The sequence below is a fragment of the Typopeltis vanoorti genome, chromosome 24 (assembly GCF_054136105.1).
Source record: "Typopeltis vanoorti isolate ZY-2024b chromosome 24, IOZ_Tvanoo_1.0, whole genome shotgun sequence".
NCBI lineage: Eukaryota > Metazoa > Arthropoda > Arachnida > Uropygi > Thelyphonidae > Typopeltis > Typopeltis vanoorti.
Genome location: NC_143572.1, coordinates 47,342,783 through 47,367,888, shown reverse-complemented (window position 1 = coordinate 47,367,888; position 25,106 = coordinate 47,342,783). Strand labels below are relative to the sequence as shown.

Here is a 25,106-nt window from a genome sequence, read left to right as displayed (position 1 = left end):
TGAAGATGGCAATGTGACGTTGCCGAAATATAGAAGTGATTCATTAAAGTTACCTTTAATTAATATACTTTATTTGCGTTGTTAATTCCTTAAACTAATTACCATTCATTTTCTTAAGGGCATGTTCTATTTCTTCTGGAAGTACATTTGGTATATTGCTTGGTTTTGGAATGATAGGTTCTGAAACTTGGCACTTAGTTGCATAGAGATCATTATAAAAATTCTGCACAATTTCTTCTATCCTTTTTCTATTAGTATGTTTCTCTCCATTTTGATCCTGTAAAGCAGATGGAATTGACTGTTTAAAATTTAAGTCTTTCTCTATTTTTTTCAGGCTGGTTTTTGCCTGCACTGCTTCTCTTAATTTTTGTATCCTGAAAGCTTTGTAGTCTTCTGGAATTCTTTTCCTTACTAATTTACAGATAATTTTGTATTCTAGAAAATTTTCTTCAGTTCTTTTCTCTTTTTCAATAGTTCTAGAGTTTGAGATGAGAGTCGTTCTCTTTTTTTTTGTTTCACAGGAATTTCTGGTTTTTTCTTGCACTCGTTGAATTTATTAATAAAGTCAATGTAGTCATCATTTATGTAACAGTTTGTAATAGTCCATTCAGTCTCTTCTATGTACTTCCTGAACTTGTGGTAGTCTATTTGTTTGGGTTGTCTTTTATGGTTTGATGTTGCCCTGATATGTTGTTCTTTTTTGTGGTCTGTTCTTATAATGGCTCTGAGAAGTCTGTGGTCAGAATCTATGCTGAAGTATGTTTCGCCTATTGTACCAACATTTTGTACCAGTCTTTTTACAGTCTGTTAAAATGTAGTCAATTTCATTTTTTGTCTCCATTTGGTGATTGCCAAGTCCATCTTCTTCCTAGGCATTTGTTGAAAAAAGTGTTCATGATAAAGAGTTGTTCAGCTGCAGCAAATTCAGCTAATCTCTCTCCTCTTCCATTTCTTTCTCCTAGGCCATGTGGTCCTATAAACTTTTCATCTTCTTTTCCACATCCTATTTTGGCATTAAAGTCACCACCAACGAATGTGTATGTTGACTTATAATTTAATGCCTGTTCAAGATTCATGTAAAAATTTTCTATTTCTTGATTGTCAGCTACAGATGTTGGAGCATAGCAGGATATTAATTTTATTGTTATATTGTTCTCTATTCCAATTACGAGTATACCTATTCTTTCAGATATGATGTTACAAGAAAGGATCGACTTGGTGAGCTTAGATTTAACAATGAAGCCCACTCCACCTTGTTTGCCATTGTTTGAGGATGCTCCGAGGAGTATCTGTGAGCCATTGTACCATCTTGCTGTCAGTTCTTTCAATCTTTTTGTTTCATTCACTAGCAGGATATCCAATTTGATATTAGTTAGTTCTTTGATTAATAAATCTATTCTGTAGTCTCTTGCCAAAGTTCGAGTATTGAGGGTACCAATTGCCATTTTCATAGATTTAAGAGGCAGCCTGTTTTCATCTGCGAGATTCTTAGCACCCCTGGCCACACTCTATGCCTTACCGCCGCTGTAGAAAGGTGAGTGTGTAATTTCTCTCTTATTCCATATGAATTTATTCAATTGACTTCCTACTATACCAGTGTTATTGATTCTGTTGTCTATTTCCATATTTAATTTACCATCTTCACTAAAAATCGTGCCTAAGTAGGTGAAATGTTTTACTTGTTCCACAGGTTCTCCGTTCGCAATGCAGTTGACATTTTCAACGATTCTGCCTATTTTCGTTGTCTTTGTCTTTTTATTGCTGACCTTCATACCATATCTATTACAACAGATATTCAATTTAGTCAAGGAATCTTGCAGACTCGTAGTGGATATATTTACAGGTATAACATCGTCCGCATAAAGCAAAGAGCTGACATTAACATCTCCAATTTTGATATCATGTTTAATACCACTTTTCTTCATAATGTGATCCATATAGATAATGAATAACAGAGGGGATAATGTACATCCTTGTCTCACACCAGATTTAACATTAAACCATCTTCCTGTACTTCATTCAATTCTAACTGCTGGCTTACAACTCAAATAAAGACTAACTATTGCTTGATATAATGCTCCATTGACACCATATAACTGCAGCGTATTGAATAGCTTCTCTCTTGGCACCTTATCATATGCCTTTTCCAGATCTACAAAACTCAAATAGAGATCTTTGTTATATTCCCATGCTTTCTCGACTATTTGTCGTTAAGTGAAGATCTGATCCTGACAGCCTCTCTTTGGCCGGAATCCAGCTTGTTTTCACCAAGCTTTTCTTCCACAATTCTTCTCAACCGTTTCTCAAGTATACTTACGTATATCTTACCAGGAACACTCAGTAGGGAAATACCTCTGTAATTCTCACATTCAGTTTTATTTCCCTTTTTATATACTGGTACTATGAGAGCTCTACTCCAATCATCGGGAATTCGTCCCTCTGTCCAGGCCTTCTGAACTATGCAGTGCAGCCACTGCAAAACTTTTATACCACCATACTTCAGCATTTCTGGTCGAATATCATCTACTCCTGCTGCCTTTCCACATTTTAAGCCTTTGATGGCTTTTTCTACTTCAAGTATGGATATGTATTCCTGACTGTATGCCTGTTGAGTGTTTTTTACCACTGTGCTATCACTGCTTGTTTCATTTAGCAATTTCTCAAAGTAATTACTCCATACTTCAAGGATATCTTTTTCTCCCATTTTCATGTCACCTTTATCATCTCTAACTCCTTTTACAGTACTCTTTCCTCCATTTCTAAGCTTCTTCAATAACCGCCAAAATATTTTGCCACCTTCTTGATATTTATTTTCTATGTTCTTGCCAAAGTCCTCCCATGACTTTTGTTTAGCTAGTTTTACACAGTGTTTAGCTTTCTTACATTTCTCTCTGTATTCTCTAAGAGCACAAGCTGCCTTATTTGCCAGGAACTTTTGATATGCTTTCTTCTTTTCCTTCACTGCCTCTTTAACTTCCTGTGTCCACCATGGAGTTCTGATTTTTCTATCCTTGCAGACAATCTCACCACATGCCTCCCTGGCTGAATCAATCAAGGTTTTCTTCAAGGCTTGCCACTGAATCTCTAAAGTTTGGTTCCTGTTCTCAAACTGTTTAATTTTTTCTTCAATAATCTTTGTATATTTTAGTCTACAGTTCGCATCTGACAGCTGCTCAACTTTTATTCGCTTCAAAACTTTCTTACATGTTATTCTTTTCAATATGAAATTCAATTTTCTCCTGCTCAAGACTAAATAGGGATCACTTCCAATTTCAAATCCTCTGTACACTCTGGTGTCCTGCACAAGGGAGAAAACATCACTATCAACAATAACATTACTATTACTGTTCCGGGCAACTCCAAGGAGTCGACAGAGTCATCGAGGGAGGCCCTAACATCATGTCAAGAACAACTATTCGACATTGACACAGTATCAATCATACCTTGCCTTGAACTCATGCACGGTCGTAGCACCCACAACAGGCTCTGGAAGCTTATTCCACTCATTCACCACTCTCCAAGTAAAAAACCTAGCTCTAACACCCTTGCCAACCACGCTCTTGCCCAGCTTCCATGCATGGCCAACATAGTCAATGAGACTTTTCTTATTTCTTGCTTCTTCTCTCCATGTGAATTTGTGCACATTTTTATGTTGGAACATGGTGTTAGTAATAACCAGTCCATGTCCTGAGCAGAAATCCAACAAATATTTGCCATTATTATTAGCTTTGCTCTTTTCTCCAAATTTTCCCAGTATATTTTTGTATGTCTGACAATCAATTCCTACTCTGCTATTTAGATCCCCAACAAGGACCAACTTTTCCTTTTTCTTGATGAAGAAGTTGAAAGTTTATTTTTCACTTGGTTAGAGTATAATAAAATTAGTTTAATCCTTTATCCAAGTGTGAGCAAACAAAGTTTGCGCCTGAAAGTATCTTCAGGACTGGGGTAAGGTGGTACAACACCAGGGCAACTCGTTGTAAAGGTGGAGCAAGCTACCAACCCTCCTATCTCAGTATCTCCTATAATGCAAAACACATCTCCTTGCGGATATGTCTAATGTTATGCATTATGGGAAGGGCCACTACCCAGACTAGTTTCGACCTTTATTGAGGTCTCTTCAGTGGGAGCCAGGCTCAGGTGGAGATACCAGGCAGAAGCATTTGCAGGTCATCTCTACCTATAGGATTTGCCAAATGGTGTGCCACCCTTTTTTAATAAATTACTCTGGATTTAGAGAAAGATGTTGAAAGTTTATTTTTCACTTGGTTAGAGTATAATAAAATTAGTTTAATCCTTTATCCAAGTGTGAGCAAACAAAGTTTGCGCCTGAAAGTATCTTCAGGACTGGGGTAAGGTGGTACAACACCAGGGCAACTCGTTGTAAAGGTGGAGCAAGCTGGGTAGTCTGGGTAGTGGCCCTTCCCATAATGCATAACATTAGACATATCCGCAAGGAGATGTGTTTTGCATTATAGGAGATACTGAGATAGGAGGGTTGGTAGCTTGCTCCACCTTTACAACGAGTTACCCTGGTGTTGTACCACCTTACCCCAGTCCTGAAGATACTTTCAGGCGCAAACTTTGTTTGCTCACACTTGGATAAAGGATTAAACTAATTTTATTATGCTCTAACCAAGTGAAAAATAAACTTTCAACATCTTTCTCTAAATCCAGAGTAATTTATTAAAAAAGGGTGGCACACCATTTGGCAAATCCTATTGGTAGAGATGACCTGCAAATGCTTCTGCCTGGTATCCCCACCTGGGACTGGCTCCCACTGAAGAGACCTCAATAAAGGTCGAAACTAGTCTGGGTAGTGGCCCTTCCCATAATGCATAACATTAGACATATCCGCAAGGAGATGTGTTTTGCATTATAGGAGATACTGAGATAGGAGGGTTGGTAGCTTGCTCCACCTTTACAACGAGTTGCCCTGGTGTTGTACCACCTTACCCCAGTCCTGAAGATACTTTCAGGCGCAAACTTTGTTTGCTCACACTTGGATAAAGGATTAAACTAATTTTATTATTTTCCTTTTTCATTGTGTCAGATGCTTTCTCTAAAGTATTAAAAAAATTCACTTCTACCTTAGTAGAACCTTCTGTGGGACAATAGGCACAAATAAGTCTCGTTGTCCAGTTCCCGATGCTAATATTTGCCCACATGATTCTACTTGAGACCGCCTGCCATTCAAGAAGATTAGCCTCGTTTTTAGTGTTGAATACAATGGCTACTCCTTCTTTTCCTTTATTGTCATTGCCTGAATATAACATTTTGTATTTATTGCTCAGAAAGATCTCACCATTTTTTGTCTTTTTTTGTTTCTGTCACCCCTATTATGTCGATCTGGTACTTATCTTCCTCAGCTAGCTCCATTTCTTTGCCATTCAGGCTTCTTATGTTGATAGTACCAATCTTTAATTCTGGTGATGTTGAGTTAGGGTGTTTTACCTTTCATTTTAAAAGAGCTTATTCACTCTCATGTTATTTGATCACGGATGGCTGCAAACAAATTTATTAAAGGAGTTTTATTTCCAGAGAGTGGAAATATTCTTTAAAAAATTGAATTTTTTAAAGAATTACAATGTAATTCCATTAACAAAATAAACTAGTGATTATAGATGCAAATCAAAATTCATTATTAAAAAATTATGGAAACAACTGCCATGTTATCGTAAAACCTTTGGTTTAATATAAACCAAAATAGCCATCTAACATTTCAACCTTCATATTAAGGTCATCATCGGAAATATACCCATATTATACAAAGAAACAAGCTATGTTACAGTCTACATAGTATGCACTAATTTGGTCAGCCGTTAACACTACTGGCCTGACCTGGTGGTGGTGGACATCAAAGTTAGAGTAGTGATCAAACTAGAGAGTAGAGTAACGTGCTGTCACATAATTACTCACAGATACATTATAACATAAACAGTATAGATGATTGCCAATAAGAGCTGAAATTATCGCTTATAGGCCTAAAAATAAGAATTTGCTGGAAAACTTGAAAGAACTTCTGCAGACTGAATGTGTACAATCAAAATTCTTGGAACTTTTGTTCCACCATTATTGTTTAGATCAAAATTTCACAGGCTTTCCTGAATTTGCATTCATTCCAGGTTTTTGTATGATGTAAGGAACAGTTGCCTTTCCAATCAGTTTGTTTAGGGTGTTAAGATTCAAGAGGCTTGCTTTACTGAAATTGCTAGAGTTAATATATTGTTTGTGTTCATTTATACAGATTGGAATTGTGTGTCGAGTTTCACCAATATAAGCTAAATTATTGTTGTTATTATTATGGGCTACTCCATTGCCTTCTTAGACTCATTGAAGGAGGCCATAAACATCATACCAAGCACTATCCAACATTTGCACAGTATCCATCATACTTTGCTTTGAACTCATTCACAGTCATGGCATCTACACCATTCGGCTCATTTACCACTTTCCAAACAAAAAATCTAGCCTGAGCCCTGCTAACTACACTGTTGCTTAGTTTTCAAGGATGGCACCTTGTTCTCCCACCACTAGACCTGCTCTGAAAAATTTTCTATGTATTAATCTTGTAAAATCCCTTCAGTAATTTGTAGGTTTCAATCATATCATCCCTTTTCCTCCTGTCAACCAATTTCTCTAACCCACAAATCTTCAACCTGTCTTCATATGGTTCATTCCATAGACGTGCTACCATCTTGGACACTCTCCACCTCCCCTTCATCCCAGGAAACCCAAGTAACCAGATCTGTGCACAGTTGTCAAGATAGAGGTCTTACTAAGACTCTACAAAGAGGTAGAATAACCTTCTTGTCACTGCCCATCAGGTATTCTTCAGTAACCAAGTAATCTGATGAGCTGCTTTAGCCAATTTTGCAATATGCCCTCTAAACTTTGACTCCCTGTCCCCTGGCTTAATCAATTTCCTGGAGTACAGTTCCATCAATGTAGTACATAGCTGGCAAAATGCATACCCTTACACTTTACCACATTAAACTGACATACATTCTCCTTTGCCCAAACTGCTAGTCTATCCAAATCATTCTGCAAAATTTTAACATCTTTATTAACTATTGCTCTATCTAATTTTGCCTCATCAGCAAACAACTGAATAGTTCCTCTGAGATCCTTTCCTATATCGTTAATGTACAAATTAAATAGTAGTGGCCCAAGAACAGAGCCCTGTGGCATGCCACTAGTCACTGGCCTTCTACTGGACTGTATTCCTGAATAAACTGCTCTCTGATATCTCTCCATCAATCACTCTCTTATCCGCTTCACCAACTTTGTATCCATCCCCATGTGCTATAATTTATCGATTAGAATTCCATGTGGTATGCTGTCAAAAGACTTTGAAAAGTCTAGCAATATCACTGTGAACCCATTACCTTTATCCAGTTCAACTGTCACTGAGTTGGATAAAACATGAGCAAGTTTCTGAGGTATGACCTACCCTTCACAAAACTGTTCTCTGCCCCCCCCTCTGCTCCCATATAGTATCCCATTTCTGTCTATCCATTCCTGTATTTTCCTGTGTTATGACCCGCTCTTGACCAACTTCTCCAGTACCTTGATTATTACTCCTGATATGGCGATTGGTCAGTGATTTGCTACATCAGTCTTGGAGTCTACTTTATGCAGCAGAACTGTTTTCTCCTCTTTTCATCCCTTTGAGATTAATCCAGAGCTTAGATTTAGATTAAACAACATGGTCAAAGGCACTGCCAATTCCCTAGCACCTTCTCGTAAAACTCTAGCTAGTATACCATCTAACCCTATAGCTGTATTCACATTAAGGTTCTGTAACATGCTGTGCATCTCCAGTTCATTTACCTCGGCTTCCATATAAACCTTTGCCTCTGTTGTTACTTGTTACCGCAATATCTCCACTTGGATGATGTATTCTCGCAAAGTGTTCACTTAGTAATTCTACTATTTTGCCTGAATCAGTTACCTCCCTTCATTAAAATCATTCTGCCATGAACATTCTTCCTTTTACTTGCAACATATCAAAAGAGCTCTTTGAGATTATCTTTGTCCTGTATTGCTAATTTCTTTTTATACTTTGCTTTTGCCTTTCTTACCACACTGGTTATCCTCCTGGCCTGTGTTCTGCACTGCTGGTCATCTTGAATTCCCTCTGCATTTTTTTTTTTTTTTTTGATGATGGTATTCATTCATTTAATTCCCACTTGATTTATTCTCCTGACTCTAGGTATGAAGTGTTCTATTACTTCCCTTACTTCTTTACTACTTCCCATGCACTACCAACATCTCCTTGCAGTTTTGCATGACATGGCACTGATCTAAGAAATCTAAGTTTGTCATAGTTACCAGCCTTGTAATTCCACACATTTAGCCACCTCCCAAGTAAAGACCAACAACTGATGAGAGTATGATCACTCTCATCAGTTGTGGCAGTGTGGTCATATTGGTTATGGACAAATTCTCTGATGCAGTTACTAGATCTAGTGCTCTCAAACCCTGGTACATTTCATCACATGCTGTCTCGGGTAATTTTTCCTTAGTAACTGTAAATTCCATTTCCTTCCTTCCATGTGTCCTTTCCTCTTCCAGTCTATGTTCCCATAGTTGAAGGCCCTCATAAAAATTACCTGCCCTCCACTCATTGAGCTTTTATTGCTGATGCATACTATCCCCATCATCCTTTATATCCCCCTGGTTGAAAGAAGCAGCCAACTGTATATTTTGTTCTGTTACCCACTATCTCACCCCCAGATGGTCTCAAATGTGCTATTTTTACTGGGCTGCAGTTGGACTTCTGTCTTTGGTTGCAGTTCATCAGCTATCATCAATAATACTTCTCTCCCATTCTTTTCACTCTATCCTCCCTGAGCACACCATACCCTTCACATTCTATCCTACTAACTCTGTCATCTTCTTTCAGCCATGTTTCACTAATGCCAATAACCTTTGGCCAGGATGAACTAACCAATGCCAAAAACACCTCCCCCTTGATGATGCTCCTGGCATTTGTGTACATAAAGTGCAGTAGCTCCTCAGATCCACTGCTGCCCTTATGCTTTATACTATCTCTCCCATTCTGGTTTATTATCAGTGGCACTAACACAAACTTAGTCATTTTATGCACATTCTTACATTTAACTGTCTCACTGGTATCTTGGTACTCACTCGACATCCCCCCCCCCCCAAGCTCTAGTTTCCCTGATTTTGCACATCTACTTTCACTTCATTCAACAACTTTTTCCAGACTAAATGCCAAATCCATGCAGATGCAAGCTGTCCTTCTTGTGTACGTCCTTTCATCCATCAACTTAGGTGCATTGGATTTGGTATACCCAGGTTGGGCTGGATTGGGGGAGAGATCCTTGGAGGATTTGAATACATTTTTTAATTTTATAGGTGGCTTAAAAGTAGCATTAAAATTACACTGGTGTAGAATTCTATTTATTTTATCTGATAACCCTTTAATTTATGGATAGCTATGGTTTTACTGTAATCTATATTAGTTGAATTTTTTTTGGTGAAGTTTTATGAAGAATTTTATTGATCGATATATTTGCTATATCCATTGCTTATAAATGTATTGCTAATAATTTGTAATTCTTGTTTAAAAGTTCATTAACCTCTCTACCAGCCATGGTGGATGAAATAGTGAGACCAAATTGCACTTATTATACATGTTATTCAATAGGTGTTACAGAATTGTATCCAGATTTTGCTGAACGTCTATAGATGTCATGGCCAGTTGGTGGTGTTAAAGCAAATTGTTATAGCTCTGTTTTTGAGAATATTAATGACTCCAAGTTTTTGTAAAGGGTGGTGGTAAGAGTTAGCATGTATATTGGCCAGTGATTTCAGTCCTTATTTATCTGTGAGAGCATGTGGCTCTCTACCTTAATATTGCTCTTAATGATTTGTAACCAAATAACAAGACTGGGTTTGATATAGTAAGGTTTTTTTTTTTCCACCAGAGGTCAGGCCAATAGCATTAACAGTTGACTAGATTAGTTTGACTTTAGCATACTAAGTAGATTGTAATGTAGCTTGTTTCTTTGTGTATATATATATGCTGATGATGACCCTTGATATGAAGGTCGAAACACTGAAAGATCAGTTTATATTGACCTGAAGTTTTACTATAACAAGTTAGTTGTTTCCATCATTTTTTAATAATTGCATGAATCAGCAGGTAAGTGGAACTGTCAGTTCATTGTTGCAAAGTGTAAGGCTTTGAGATTTGGTAAGCAACGATGGGATGCAAAGTATACACTTGGTGGGGAAACTTTAACGGAAGTAGAGGAGATGAGAGATCTAGGAGTGATGGTGGACAAGGACTTGAAATTCAAGGGCCACATTTCACAAGTTGTGAAGATGTCACATCAGATAATGGCAATGATGCGGAGGACCCTGACATGCAGAAATAGAGAGATTATGTTGCCATTATATAAGGCCTTGATCAAGCCTCATATGGATTATTGTGCACAGATTTGGTGTGCCTGGTTTTCTTGGTGAGGAGGATATGCTGGAAAGAGTCCAGAGAAGATTCACAAAGTTGGTCAGTGGTCTTTGGAATGTGGAGTACGAGGACAGATTGGGAGAAGATAAGTTGCAGAGTCTTGTGAATAGGAGTTAGAGGGGGGTGATATGATTGAAACATATAAGATAATCAGGGTTGTTATCAGGTTGACATGGAAGAGATTTTTCATAGAATGGGAGAAGGGGGTTAGAACAAAAGGCCATTGTTGGAAACTGTATGGGGAGGGTGTGAGCAGAGGAGTGAGAGTAGGTTCTTTATATGGAGAGTGGTTGGTGAGTGGAATGCATTGCTTGAATGTGTTGTGGGTGTAGACACATTGAATCAGTTTCAGGCACGGTTGGATGAGCATTGTGTGCAATAATGTGTACCTCCCATGATGAGTCTCTGACTCCATGGAAGTCAAATGTTAATAATAATAATGAATGCTGATTTTTATGTAACTATCAAAGAAAGGAAAAATTAATATATTTATTATTATTATTACATGACACCTACAGGGAGTCCAAAGACTCATCGAGGGAGGGCACCTACTCTACAACTCTGCATCTCCACCAACCACAACTAACTGCACCTATGCCATCTACCACCTGCCACCATCACTACTATTTCAACAGACAATCAGAAACGTCCATGCCCACGGTGGGATTCGAACCACCTCAGCCTTTTTGGCTGGAGAGCGGATACGTTAATCGCTCGGCCAACTAGGCCGGCAAATTAACCTTTACCCCTTAAGTAGGTGCACAATTGTAATGTAATATTATCCTAAGCGCAAAGACAAGTCAAAGACTGGATCATGTGACTGAGTGCATTGTGAAAAGTGAGTTGGAGTTTCTTGTTTCTACATCCTTGTTTTCATGAAATTTACTATTTGTGTTGCCTGTTAAATTATGGTTCATGGATAATTTATATAAGTTCACCCTTCATTATTATCAATAAATGGAAGAAAACACAAACTGAGTTGTGATGAGCTGTGTTGTGGCATATATAATCTTAAACCCACATTAAAAGAAAGCATATTTTTGTATAATTAGATATAATATAGAGTGAGAATTAAAGAATTTATTACTTTCATTTTATCAACATTTAACATCACTTATAACAATATTTTATATAAAGTAGACTGATACCAATAAAAAGTCAGGAAAATTTTTTTGTGGCTAATACATTTTTAAGTTGTATTTCTGGAGCCCTAGCCAGCCTGGTTGGCTGTGTGATTAGTGTATCCACTCTCCAACCAACATGTCAAGGGATTGAATCCCACTTTGGGCATGATATTTGTGATTGTCATACCTTATGTGTTGCTATAACCTTTTGATATGGCACAGTATGGCCTTTGCTGTCCTTGTGCCATTAAAACCATAATGGCACAAGGACATATTAGTTCTTGTGCCATTATGGTTTGGCACATGAGAAATCCTTGTGCCAAAATGCGCAGCATAACTCATTATCATCATCTGGAACTCTGCACTATACATCTCCTGGCTTTCGTCCGAGGTGTGTTGTCCCAGATGGATCGCTGATGTTCGTAGCTTGGAGTCCTAGGCTCGAGTCATCGTGCTCTAAGACACAAGGTTGATGCTTCTGAAATTGTATTTGACCGAAAACTAAGTCCGAGTAGGTGATGCCCGAGAAGCGTTCCGAGAAATCCAAGGACATGCAGCTTAATAATCCAGAAATCTGTAGTGATAACAGGCCATGCTGACGACGAGGAAACACTCATGCTACATATCCTGAAATTGCTGTGTGTGCCAGAACCAAAGAGACTGTTGAGGGACACTCATTTTTCTTCTGAGGAATCACCCTAGAAGGTTGAAGTAATCCACAACCAAGATGTTCCGTAAGTCGTCGGAATGCGGTAAGAGAATTTTGATTCCATTTTTGTGACTATATTAACTGTGGGAATGAATAGTGATTTTTGTACAGACTCTATTATGAAAGGAAGTCGAGGCATCAATTTGTTCCTAAAGAACGTGTCTAGAACCAGAGGACATTAGATGAAAATTTAATTATCTTGTGGAAATGAGAGATTATGTTTTCCATAAGGAATGTTGTGTCTAACCTCAAGATATGATATGTTCCTAGAAAATTCGTTTTAAAAGGGTAATTAAGAAAGGATTGTTCCTTGTGAACGTGTTATGCTCATGGGATATTAGTTCTGAATTAAATGTATTATGTTAAGAAGTTTATGTATATGAATATCCTGCGAAATATTAAGTGCCCTTAAGAGTTTTGTATTACAGAGTATAGAAGTTCGAATTAAACGTGCTGAGTTTAAATTGAACGATAGACATATGAAGTATGTAGCGTATACAATAAGTTTTGTCTTATGATAAGGCTTCTTACGTAAAGCCAAAAGAACGTTATAGTTTCTGAGTAAAGTAGAAGATCATATCCTAATCATATAATTGTGCTGGGAGATTGAATTGGAGTTTCATATCGTCTTTATATGTGCAACTTAGAATTGAGAGGAGAGATAGAATTGATTCTAATATTATTGTGACTGTATAACTTAAAATAAGGAGAAAGTAAATTGAATGAATTATTTTATTCTCAGTATCGATAATATTTTGTATTGTGTTAATTTAGAATAATAAATGTTTTTTTTTTTATAATGTGTAAATTCACGTGCTTGCCTGATTTCACTTCACTGTACCATTCATTAAACTAATCGGATCTTTGCAGGAAAAGTAAAGAGAGTGATTAATTAACCACAACACTTCTGTGTAAGAGAAACTTATGGAGAAATTTAGGGGATTCTTTGTTTAAGGAAGTTGAGTTTATTGTGCTTATTAATGAATTATTCCTTGTAGTTATATTTAATATCATCTAGACATAGAGTGGTGCAAGGTAAAAATAAATATTCTCTATGTTGATAAGAGAATGAACTGATTAATGAGAACCTGTAGAACAACACAGATAATATGATGTACTCTCTACTAATGTCTGTTAGGCACAACTCCACTTGAACAAGTAGTTACTGCAACTTATCTTAACACTAGCTATAAGGATAGAGTAAAAATACTAGTTGAGATAACAAGACTCTCCAAGAAATTAATGTCGTTTACCTTTAGAAAATAATTAGACAGATAAGAGATCTATCAGACCAAGATAAGGGGTCACAACACTCTGTTCTCTTGGCATGCATATTTGCTTGAATATAGGCACAAGTTTATAAGAGTAAAATTTGTTTAAATATGTTGGGCTACTTGCAATGTTAGCTTCCTGGACTATAATAATAATAAATTATAAAAATAAAAAAAAACATTACCTAACTACTACTTCATTAGTAAACTAGTTGTTTTCTAATGAAGGTTGGATGAGCCTTCTTTAGCTTTTTGTTATATCTTTATAATACAAGATACACAGCAAGTCTACATTATACGACAACACTTCCTGCCATGCCTTATTGTCTGTTTAAAAGCATTCTGTTCTGTTACTTAAGTTTGACAATTGTTTAATTATTATATTTTGGTTATTACTTGTAGAAGGGTTTGAACATTTCAGGCATGAAACTGTGTTGTCCCAAAGTAAGAAAAAAATATTGCATATTACTAGCATAGTATCTTTCCTTCTTGGTTTAATCTAGTAACTTCCAGATATCTGACACTGTGTGTGTGTGTGTGTGTGTGTGTGTGTGTGTGTGTGTGTGTGTGTGTGTGTGTGTGTGTGTGTGTGTGTGTGTGTGTGTGTGAGAGAGAAAAGAAAAAATAGTTATGTTTTCATCATTCTCTTTCTTTAGTTGGAGATCCACAAAGTGCCAGCTTCTTATTCACTTTTTGGAGGTGATAATGCTACAGATGTGTATAATCAATATATAAAGCTTAAAACCAGTTGGCTTCGTATCCTACCATGGCAACAATCTGCTCTTGTCTTTCCTGTTTTTAATCAATATTGCATTGCCATTTCAACCACCGGAGATTATATCTTACAGCTCAGAGTTAGAAGTAAGTAATGTAAATTCTGTCATTTAAATGTAATATTTATTGTTGTTTTTATGATCCATGTGGTAGCAGAGAAATGAATATTGATAACATTTGCTGCACTTCCAGCATGCCACCTAAATCATTGTTAGCCTTGGTAATGTACTAAAATATACAAACAAATAAGCAGCATGATTTGCATTTCATCAGTTTTTTAGTTTAAACTCCTAGTACCTTCAGTTTTTTTGTTTCCTAGTGCCATAAACATTGCAACAAACTTACAAATGGTTTTCATCATGTCGAGTTTCCAGTTTCATTTTTTCATTTTGTGCTTTGAGACTATCAGTTATTAATGTTTATCACTACTTGAGATATCATTAAAAGTTGTTAAACTTTTATACCAGTATACTGTATACCAGTTCCAGAGGCAATCAAAGTATTTTTACAAGTATCACCTAGCAGATGTCACTGTATGTGGGTTGAGTAAACTTTGAATTTCAGATAGAAGAAGAAAAAATGCCTGAATGTAAAACTGCTGGATGGTAATTTTGATCTTGATTACCATTAACATTCTGTGGTTACCTTACTACTGTAGAGGTAGCAAATGTTAGCAGATATCCTAAGGCAGCATTCTTGCACACCCTAAGTCCTCATGAAGGATTTCCATATGTCCACATAACTTCATTTCTTGCTTCCTGTTCAGACTTCCACATATGAGGGTGATTTGAAAAGTTCTCGGCCTCGACTATAGATGGCAATACTATCAACAAGATTTTTTTTTTCTAAGTTGGTACATCTGTCATAAGCATCTATGTGAAATTGAAAGTCATTCTATCAAGTAGTTTGTTTTATCCAACTGTCTGAAGCAAAAGTGTTGTCTGTATCTCTTGAAATGGATAAAATTGAGTATCATACGTTATATAATTCTTTGTAAAAGAAGGTTTAACGGCAAAAGAAATTTGTTTGAAGTTCAAAAATGTTTATGGGCACTCTTCTCCTTCGTTTTTGACAATTAAGAAATCTGCTGCCAAGTTTAAACGTGGCCGTACCAGCCTTGAAGATGATCCTCGTGAAGGACATCTAAAAAGTCTAACAACCAAAAATCATTGATCAAGTGCACGATATCTTGTATTGGATGACTGGCAAGTCAAAATGTGTGAAATTGCTGAGACTTATATAGGCATTTCAAAAGAATGTGTAGGCTATATTTTGCATGAAGAATTACAAATGAAAAAGCTTTGCACAAGATGGGTGCCACACTTGCTCACAGCAGATCAAAAACACACTCGCATGAAAATTTCTGAAAAGTGCTTGGAGCGTTTTAACAAGAATAAAACTGATTTTGTGTGTTGATTTATTACTATGGATGAGATGTGGATTCACCATTACACACCAGAATCCAAACAGCAGTCAAAACAGTGGACAGAAGCCGGTTGTTCAGTGCCAAAGAAGACAAAGTCTGTTCCATCAGTAGGAACGGTCATGGAATCAGTGTTTTGGTATGCTAAAGGCATTTTGTTTATTAATTATCTTGAAAAGGGTAAAACAATAACCAGGGAATATTATTTCGATCTTCTAACCAGACTAGACGAAAAAATTCGTGAGAAAAGACCCAGTTCGCAGAAGAAAAAAATCATCTTTCATCAGGACAATGTACCTGCCCACAAAGTTGTTTTGGCAATGGGAAATTAAGGGATCTGCACTATGAATTGTTGGAACATCCACCCTATTCCTCAGATTTGGCTCCCTCTGACTTCTGAAAACTAAAACACTTCCTCGCTGATCATCGTTTTTCTTTGAATCAAGAGGTGATTGCAGCTGTAGAGGGGTATTTTTCAGATCTTACTGAGAACCACTACAGGGATTGGATAATGGCGCTGGAGCATTGCTGGAATAAATGTATTAGTCTTAAGGGAGATTATGTTGAAGAATAAAAATAATTTTGAAGTTATGAATTCGTTTTTTCATTGTTAGGCCGAGAACTTTTCAGCCCACCCTCGTATGGTCATATGACCTCTGATGCACTGAAAAGATGCACTTGATTGAAATAAAGAGCATGTAAATGCTTGCAATAAAGAAGATCTAAATGCTTCATTCAGGTAAAGTAAGTGATCAGAATAACATATTATATATACATTTATATTTTTATCTGAGGGGAAATAAAACTGAAAGTGAGCATTACAGAGGAATTCTCCTACTGAGTAGCCCTGGTAAGATTTATGCAAGTACACTGAGAAAATGCTAAGAAAAGTTGTGGAAGGGAAATTTGGAGAAAAACACACTAGGTTCAAGCCAAATAGAGGTTGTCAAGATCAGATTTTCACTATAAGACAAATAGTTGAGAAATCCTTGAAATATAACAACAATCTATTTAAGTTTTGTAGATCTTACAATTTACAAACTTGTATCTTGTTGGGAAACAGTTGCAGATTGTGGAGGTGCTTATTTTAATGAATAAAACATTTTATGAAAATTTCAGTTTAATAAATAAAATATATTTATTTATACATATATTAAATATATATAAATAAAATCATAAAACTTCAATTTAATATAAACCAAAATAATCACTTGATGTTTCAACCTTCATATCAAGGTCATCATCTGGAGTATACATATGTACAGAGAAACAAGCTACATTACAATCTACGTGGTGTTTAAAGTCACAGCAGTTTGGTCAACTGTTAAAAGTGCTGGTGTGACCTCTGGTGAGGGAATTAAAAAAAAAAAAAAACTTACTACATCAAAGCTAGAGTCCTGTTATTATTATTATTGTCTATTTGGTTACAAATCATTTAAGGTAGAGAACATGCTCTCACATAAATTAGACCAAAACAGTATAGATGTATAACATTCATTCCATTCCATTCGTTTACCACTCTTGAAGCAGAAACTCTAAGTCTTCATGCCCTTGCTAACCACACTCTTACTCAAGTTCCAGGGATGACCTCTTGTTCTGCTCCCTCTAGCCAAGTGCTGAGACATTTCCCCTGCATTAGTCCTTTAAAATCCTTTAAGTAACTTAAATATTTTTATCATATCACTCCCTCTTTTTTGCCTATCAACGATCTTTTGCAATCCATAAACCCTCAATCTATCCTCATATAGAGCATTCCACAGACCGTTCACCTCTAGATCCTCTCCACCACTTCCTCATCCCCAATAGAGAAGTATCACTGCTTGTTAGTGTGTTCTTCAATACCACTTGCTCCTGTGAGCTACCTAGCTACTTTAGCAATATGCCATCTAAACTTCAACTCACAATCTACTACTACCAACAAATCCCTGGCTTCATCAATTTCTTTCAAATCATCCTGCAAGCTCTGTATCACCTTAACTATTACCTTACCCAACTTTGCATCATCAGCAAACAACTGAATACCTCCCTTCAAATTATTTCCTGTATCATTTATGTACAAATTAAACAGTTCAACATGTAACTTTTGTTACATGCAGTCCTAGCATGGAACCTTGCAGCACATCACTACTCATCTGCTTTCTCCTGGATTCTGGTCCTCCACATACTACTTTTTAGTATCTGTCCATCAGCTACCCTTTTATCCATATCACCAATTGTGTATCCATCTCTATTTGTTACAGTTTCATAATAGAGTTCCGTGTGGTATTCTGTCAAATGCGTTTGCAAAATCCAGCACTATCATCGATTAGCCAAGTCATTTGCCACCATATTATAAAAAGTTCACAGATTACTAAATCATGACTGGCCCGACCCTTCAGAAAGCCATGTTGCCTCTCGTAGAGTATCATATTCTTATCCATCCATTCCTGAATTCCCTTTTTTACCAATTTTTCCAGTACTTTTATCACTACTCCTGAGATACTGAATTGTTCTATAATTTGCTACTACAGACTTAGATCCTCCTTTATACAAAGGAATTATTTTACCCTCCTTTCACTCTCTTGGGACTTTGCCAGAGCTGAGACTTTAATTAAATCAAAGGCATCACTAGGATCCCTGCACATTTTCTTAAAATGCAAACTGATAACCCATCAAATCCCAGATGTATCTGCATTCAGATTCTTCAATATCCTAAGCACCTCCAATTCATCAACCTCTGTTCCCACATCAGTCCCTGTCATTTTTGTCATAATAGTAACTTCATTTGGATGATATACTCTTGCAAAATGATCATTCAGTAGCTCAACCATTTTGTCTGCCTCTGTTACCTCTATCATCTGCACTTATTAAAGTTATCCTTCGATGGTCATCCACATAACAAAAAAACTCTGTGTGATTTCCTTTTGCCTGTTCAGCTAATTTATTCTCATAATCTAATTTTGCCTTCCTTACCATGCTGGTCACCTTTTTTATTTGATCCTTGTACTGTTTCACTTAGCTGGTTACTTTTCTCCCTATATATATCCTCCGCAACATTATCTTTTTTTGCAGCTCATACTTAGTGATATAATGATACTACTTATCCATATAACTCCTACTTGATTTACTCTGCTGATCCTGAATATACAGTACTTGTTCCTCCAAATATCCCTTGACTATCCCCCACTATGTGAACATCCTTCTCTTGCAGAACTTTATACTATTGTACTGCTTCAAGCTGCCTCCTAAGTGTATCATAATCACCTGCCTTATGGTTCCACATATACCCTTTCTTAACTGGAATTTCCACGTTTTGCTACCTCCCAAGTCTAGACCACATGATCACTTTCCCCATTTCGAGTCAGTGTAGCCACCTTAGTTATGGACAGGTCTTCTGACCCTGTATAATGAGATTCAACAGTCTCATACCCTGAGTCCTTCCATCACATTCTGCTTCAAGTAATCAACTCTCAGTAAGTGTATAAATTCCATTTCCTTCCTGCCATGTGATCTTTCCTCGTTTTAAGTCCCTCATACTAAGTTCCCCATGACCAGAATATTATAACACCATTACTAACTTCCTGTTGACAGTTTTCCTCCAAATTAATATGTAATGTATCATGATTCCATTATTATGAGATCTTATATTTCTCTCTTCTAAGGCACTTTTTACTGTCAATCCACCTAGATCATGAACTTTCTCTGGGAACCACACCACCTGAACTTAGCTCAGCTCAGCTAACCAATTCCTGAATGATAACAATCTCAAGTTCTTTCCTAATATCCTAATTTTTAATATGATACTGCCATTGATGCCATCTGTTTGTTTCCCCTAATCTTTCTCACATCTGTAGTCTCCAATCTTTGATTAAGCATTTTATTTCTAACCCAACTCAAATGCATAAGTTAAAATTGGTTTGAACACTGTCTTGTATACAGCTTTTAGTGTTTTGACTAATTTCTCTCTTATTCCATATAAATTTATTCAGCTGACTTCCTACCATATCAGCCTTACTAATTCTGTTATCTATTTCCATATTTAATTTGCCATCTTCACTGAAAATTTGTGACTTAATAGTTGAAATGTTCTACTGTTCTCCATTCAGAATGCTGTTGATATTTTGATGTTTCTGCATATTTTCATTTTTTTTTTATTGCTAATTTTCATACCAAATTTATCACAGCAGTTATTCAATGCAAACTTGTACTGGATTTTTTTTTTTTAGAAGCCTAACATCATTTGTATAAAGAGCTGAGATTAACATCTCCAATTTTGATATCAGGTTTAATACCACTTCATAATGTGATCCATGTAGATAATGTATACCAGTGATTTTCAACCGGTGTGCCACGAGATTTATGAAAACAAATTAATTGAAAGAAATAATGTCGTAATTTGCACATTTATTTATTGTGTCTGGTCTTCCATCTTCTTATGTGTGTAAATCAATCAAAATTATGCTTATTTTTTGCCAGATCATCAACAAAAATTAAAAGAATATATTTTTATAAGGTTCAGTAAGGAAATACCGTGAGTAGACATATTACTATTATAATAACGGAATTAACTCACATAAATTATTCTTTATTCTTAGAACTTTCACCTGAGTATCACAGGCATCATCATCAGTACAGGTACAAGGCAAATTAAACAATAACTGTTATATTCAAAGTGCCACCTAAGTTGCTAACGTTAAATTTCCTAAATTTATTTAAGTATTATTATTTTTAATTATTTAGTTATTTAATTATTAAATATTTAATTATTCAATTACAATAATTTAAAAAATATTTTCTCCCATTTTTTTATAATTAAATATATATATATGTATACAATTATATGTTAGGAAAGATTTGCTGCTTTATAAAGTACTATCTCCCACAAGGGGGAAAGATGTAGACCATCGGATCTGTTTAAGTTAGGGGAATGAAGTAATGTTTCTTTGTATAGCCATTCCATTAGGAACCGACTTTTGTGAATGACTTTTGTCTTGTTCCACTTAACTCTGTCTGGTGTTGATGGCATGTTCTGCAATGCCAGACTGTTTGGGTTCAAGGTACTGGATATACGACTGGTGTTCTTCTAACCGAACCTGAGTAGATCTTTCTGTTTGTCCAAAATATGATAACCCACACGAGCAGGGAATCTGGTAGACACCTGGATAGCTGAGATGTGGGAGCTTGTCCTTTGGAGATATTAGGAATGTAGAGATTTTTCTAACAGGTCGAAAAGCTACACAGATATTTAGTGGTTTTAGCACCTTAGCTATGCGTTCAATAACTAACCCCTTGTTTGCCATATGGAAGGGCACCTCAGAAGAACTACAACAGTTTCTCTCAAAAATGAATACACTTCATCCAAGGATCCAGTTCACCCTAGAAGTAGAAGTAAATAAGCAGTTAGCCTTTCTAGACCTCTTGATTCTTGGCCAACCAGATGGTTATCTACAATTCACAGTCTATAGGAAAGAGACTCATACAGGCCAGTATATCCACGCTGAATCACATCACCATCCCGGTCAAAAGGCAGGTACTATAAAAACACTTGTTCATAGAGCCCACTCCTTTTGTTCTTCAGAAGAAGAATGTTTACAAAAAGAATTACAGTATATTAATTCCTCCTTCATATCCAATGGTTATAAGAAGTCCTTCATAAAAAAAGCTTTAAGTAGTCTTGCTCCAGCATCCTCTTCAAGTACAGAAGAACCTACACGTATACCTATCCCCCTATGTACAAGGGGTTAGTGAACACATAACTAAGGTGCTAAAACCACTAAATATCTCTGTGGCTTTTCGACCTATCAGAAAAATCGCCACATTCCTAATGTCTCCAAAGGACAAGCTCCCGCATCTCAGCTATCCAGGTGTCTACCAGATTCCCTGCTTATGTGGGCTATCATCATCATGTGTATCAAGGATTTAAGCCTGTTCCAGCCTTAGAAGTCATCGTTTAAGAGGACGTCCTGGTTTTCTTTTTCCTAATGGCTTGTACTTTAATGCTTGTTTTGGTAATCTTTCTGTTTTCATTCTTTGAACGTGTTCCATCTATTTATGTTTATTTTTTTAAATTTTTTCTATTACTGATTCTTGGTTTAATTCTTTCATAATTTCTTCTTTTCTTTTGTGATCAAATAGGGTAAACTTTGCAGTTTTTCTCATAAACTTCATTTCTGCTGTTATTAATCTTTGTTTGTCTTTTTGTTTTATTGTCCAGATTTCACTTCCATACGTTAAGACTGGTAGGGCTGATGTATTGTATACTTTTAGTCTGGTTTGTTTTTGAACTAGGTTTGGTTTAAATATAGAGTTAATTACACCTGTTATTTTTAAATATTTTGCAATTTTTACGTTTATATCTTTTTCATTTTCATATGTGATCATGCATCCTAGGTAGTTAAATGAATTCACCTGTTCTAAGATCTTGTTATCTATTACTGTTTTAGTTCTTGCTGGATCTTGTCCTTTAAAGGCCATAGTTTTTGATTTTTCTTTTGATATTATCATACCATAATCTTTGGCTATCTCATTTAGATCTAAAATAACTTTCTGTAAGTTATCTTCAGAATTTGTAATTATTATTTGGTCGTCCGCAAAAAGGAGAGTGTTTAAGTTCACTGTGGGAGAAAGCTTAATTTCTTGATGTAAATTTTTATTCCATTTTATTATTTCATTTAAGTAGATATTAAAAAGAGTTGCTGAGAGGGGACATCCCTGTTGAACCCCTTGGTTTATCTGTCTCGTATATGATAGCTCGTGATTTAATCTTATTTGTATTTGATTATTTTCATATATACTTGTGATAGCTTTTAGGATATTATTTGGTATTTGTCTTTCTTTTAATATGTTTCTTTTAGCTTTGTCAAATGCTTTTTCAAAGTCAATAAATGCAATATGGGTTTCTAAATTGTATTCTCTTCTTTTCTCTATTATTAATTTTAGGCAAAAGGCCAGGTCAGTACATGATTGTCCTTTTCTAAATCCATTCTGTACTTCTAAAATAAAGTTTTTGGAATATTTCTTCTATTCCGAAAACTTTTATATTCTATTTCATCTTCCAATCTTTCATTGTATCATCCCAGATCTTCAGTTTTTTCCTTGTATTGAATTTTTTTGTCTTTCCTAAGCTTTCATTTGCTGCTGTATTTAGTATTGTTTTTATATTAAACCATTCTATTTCTATTTCTTCATTTTGTTTTATTTTGTCTAGATATTGGTTAATTCTTTGTTCATATAGCCATTGTACATTTGTGTCATTCAATAGTCTAGTTTTATAAACAAATGTTTCAATTTTTCTTTCTGTTCTTGTTACTTGTAGTCATTTAGGTGGTAATCTTAATTTTATTTTAACAAGGAAGAGGTCACTGCTTATTTCATATCCTCTGTGAACTCTAACATCTAGTGAAAATTTTGATGTCTTTTCATTTAGTATAAAGTAATCTAATATTGATTTCCATCCTCTTGCTGCCCAAGTATATTTATGTATGTCTTTATGTTTATAGAAGGAATTCATTATTTTTAGGTTATTATAAACTACAAAGTCAATCAATTTTTTACCATTCCTGTTTAGAATATGTTCTCCATGTATTCCTATATTATTATTAATTTTTGTGTTTCCAATTCTTGCATTTAAGTCTCCTGCTAAAATTACGTAATCATTTTTATTTATTTTATTATATATGTTTTGTAGCTGATTATAAAAAATCAATATTCTCCTGTTCTTTTCCTTCTTCTGGGGCATATAAACCAATTATTGTTAAATAGCCTCTATCTATTTTTATTCTAGCTTCTATTATTCTTTCATTCCATAATTTATAATGTTTTAACTGTTTTGAAAAGGAATTATGAATCCAAATCATGACTCCTGCTCGTGCTCTTTGGTCTCTGTTGACTCCACTGTATATCACATTAAAATTTTCGGTTCTCATAGTTTCTTTTAATTTCTTTTTTGTTTCAGTGATTACTGCTATTTTAAAATTTCTTTCATTTAATAGTTGGTCTAATTCTATTTCTTTATATGCTATTCCTCTTACATTCCAGTTTGCTATGTGTATTATATTTTGTCGTTTCCATTTTTGTTTTACCTTTTCCATTCCAGGGTCGTTTTCCATAGATTCAATCTGATTATCTTTTTCTGTCAGCTTACAAGTAGAATTATGTTCTCCATGTCAGGGGACTAGCCTGACGATGGAATAGTTTAGTTGTAGGACTGCTACCTTAAGTCTTCTGAACTAGCCTTCTTCCGAATTTAAACCCATAGGAGGAATAGGGTATATTGAAGGGGGTAAAAGTATATTATAGAAGAATTATAGTAAGGTTTATAGAGAGGGCATGGTTGTAAGGCCAGAAATGAAAAGACCCCATGGCCCTCGAGTACTCTAATACCATAAGGGTCATAAAATAAGAAGAGTTGGCTGATAAGGCCTTATAGGAAAGATTTAAGTAAGTGGATCTTCCTCAAAGTAGAAGAAGAAGTGGATAGATCCAGCTAGGAGTTCATGGGAGTGCCACTTCCCTTACAATCAAGATGATTGCCCATTATGGCCCTGTTGGTCCACGTGTCTTTATTCAGTATATTCGGACCACCCCACCATACACACACACACACATCGTGGGCTCCCCTATCCGCCACCCAGGGGATGCGCTCTGTAGGGGTTACATAATTCAGGAAGTGTAATTCAGGTTACACTTCCTGAATTATGCTGTAAAATTTTAGACCTCCATATTTGAATAATTCTGGTCGAATATCATCTACTCCAGCTGCCTTTCCACATTTCAGGTTTTTGATGGCTTTTTCTAGTTAAGTGTTCATATATTATTATTATTATTATTAAGAGACCTCCAGGGATTCATGGACTGATCGAGGGAGGCCACATACTACAATCACCAGCTATCATACTTATTCTTGAATTCATTCACACTTCTTGCACTCACAGCATCCAATGGCTATCCATTCCAATCATGCACCACCCTATAAGAGAAAAATCTAGCCCTCATCCCCTTCTTAGCAGCATTCATTCTCAGCTTCCAAGGACCTTTTATCCTTTCCCCACCCTCAATAAATTAAAAAATTCCAACTGAAATCCTGTATAAACCTTTCAGAAGTTTGTAAGTCTCAATCATATCACCCCTCTTTCTCCTGTTTGCCAGTGTCTGCAGTCTACAAATTCTCAATCTGTCTTCATTATCAGTATTCCACAATTCTGATATCATTTTCATCACTCTCCTTTGCACTCTCTCCAATATATCAGAATCACAATGGAAACCAGGAGACCATACCTGCGCACAAACGTCAAAGTGAGGTATTATCAATGCCTTGTAGAGGCAA

General features: G+C 35.9%; 1 protein-coding gene across 1 annotated transcript in view; it reads left to right on the top strand.

Moving 5' to 3' along the window:
* Nemp (Nuclear envelope integral membrane protein) overlaps window positions 1-25,106 on the top strand; it is a 171,365-nt gene that overhangs the window by 24,804 nt on the left and 121,455 nt on the right. The window contains exon 3 of the mRNA XM_090413828.1: window positions 14,262-14,466. Within this exon, the coding sequence (XP_090269954.1) occupies window positions 14,262-14,466 (205 nt within the window). The remainder of the gene's footprint in view (window positions 1-14,261; window positions 14,467-25,106) is intronic.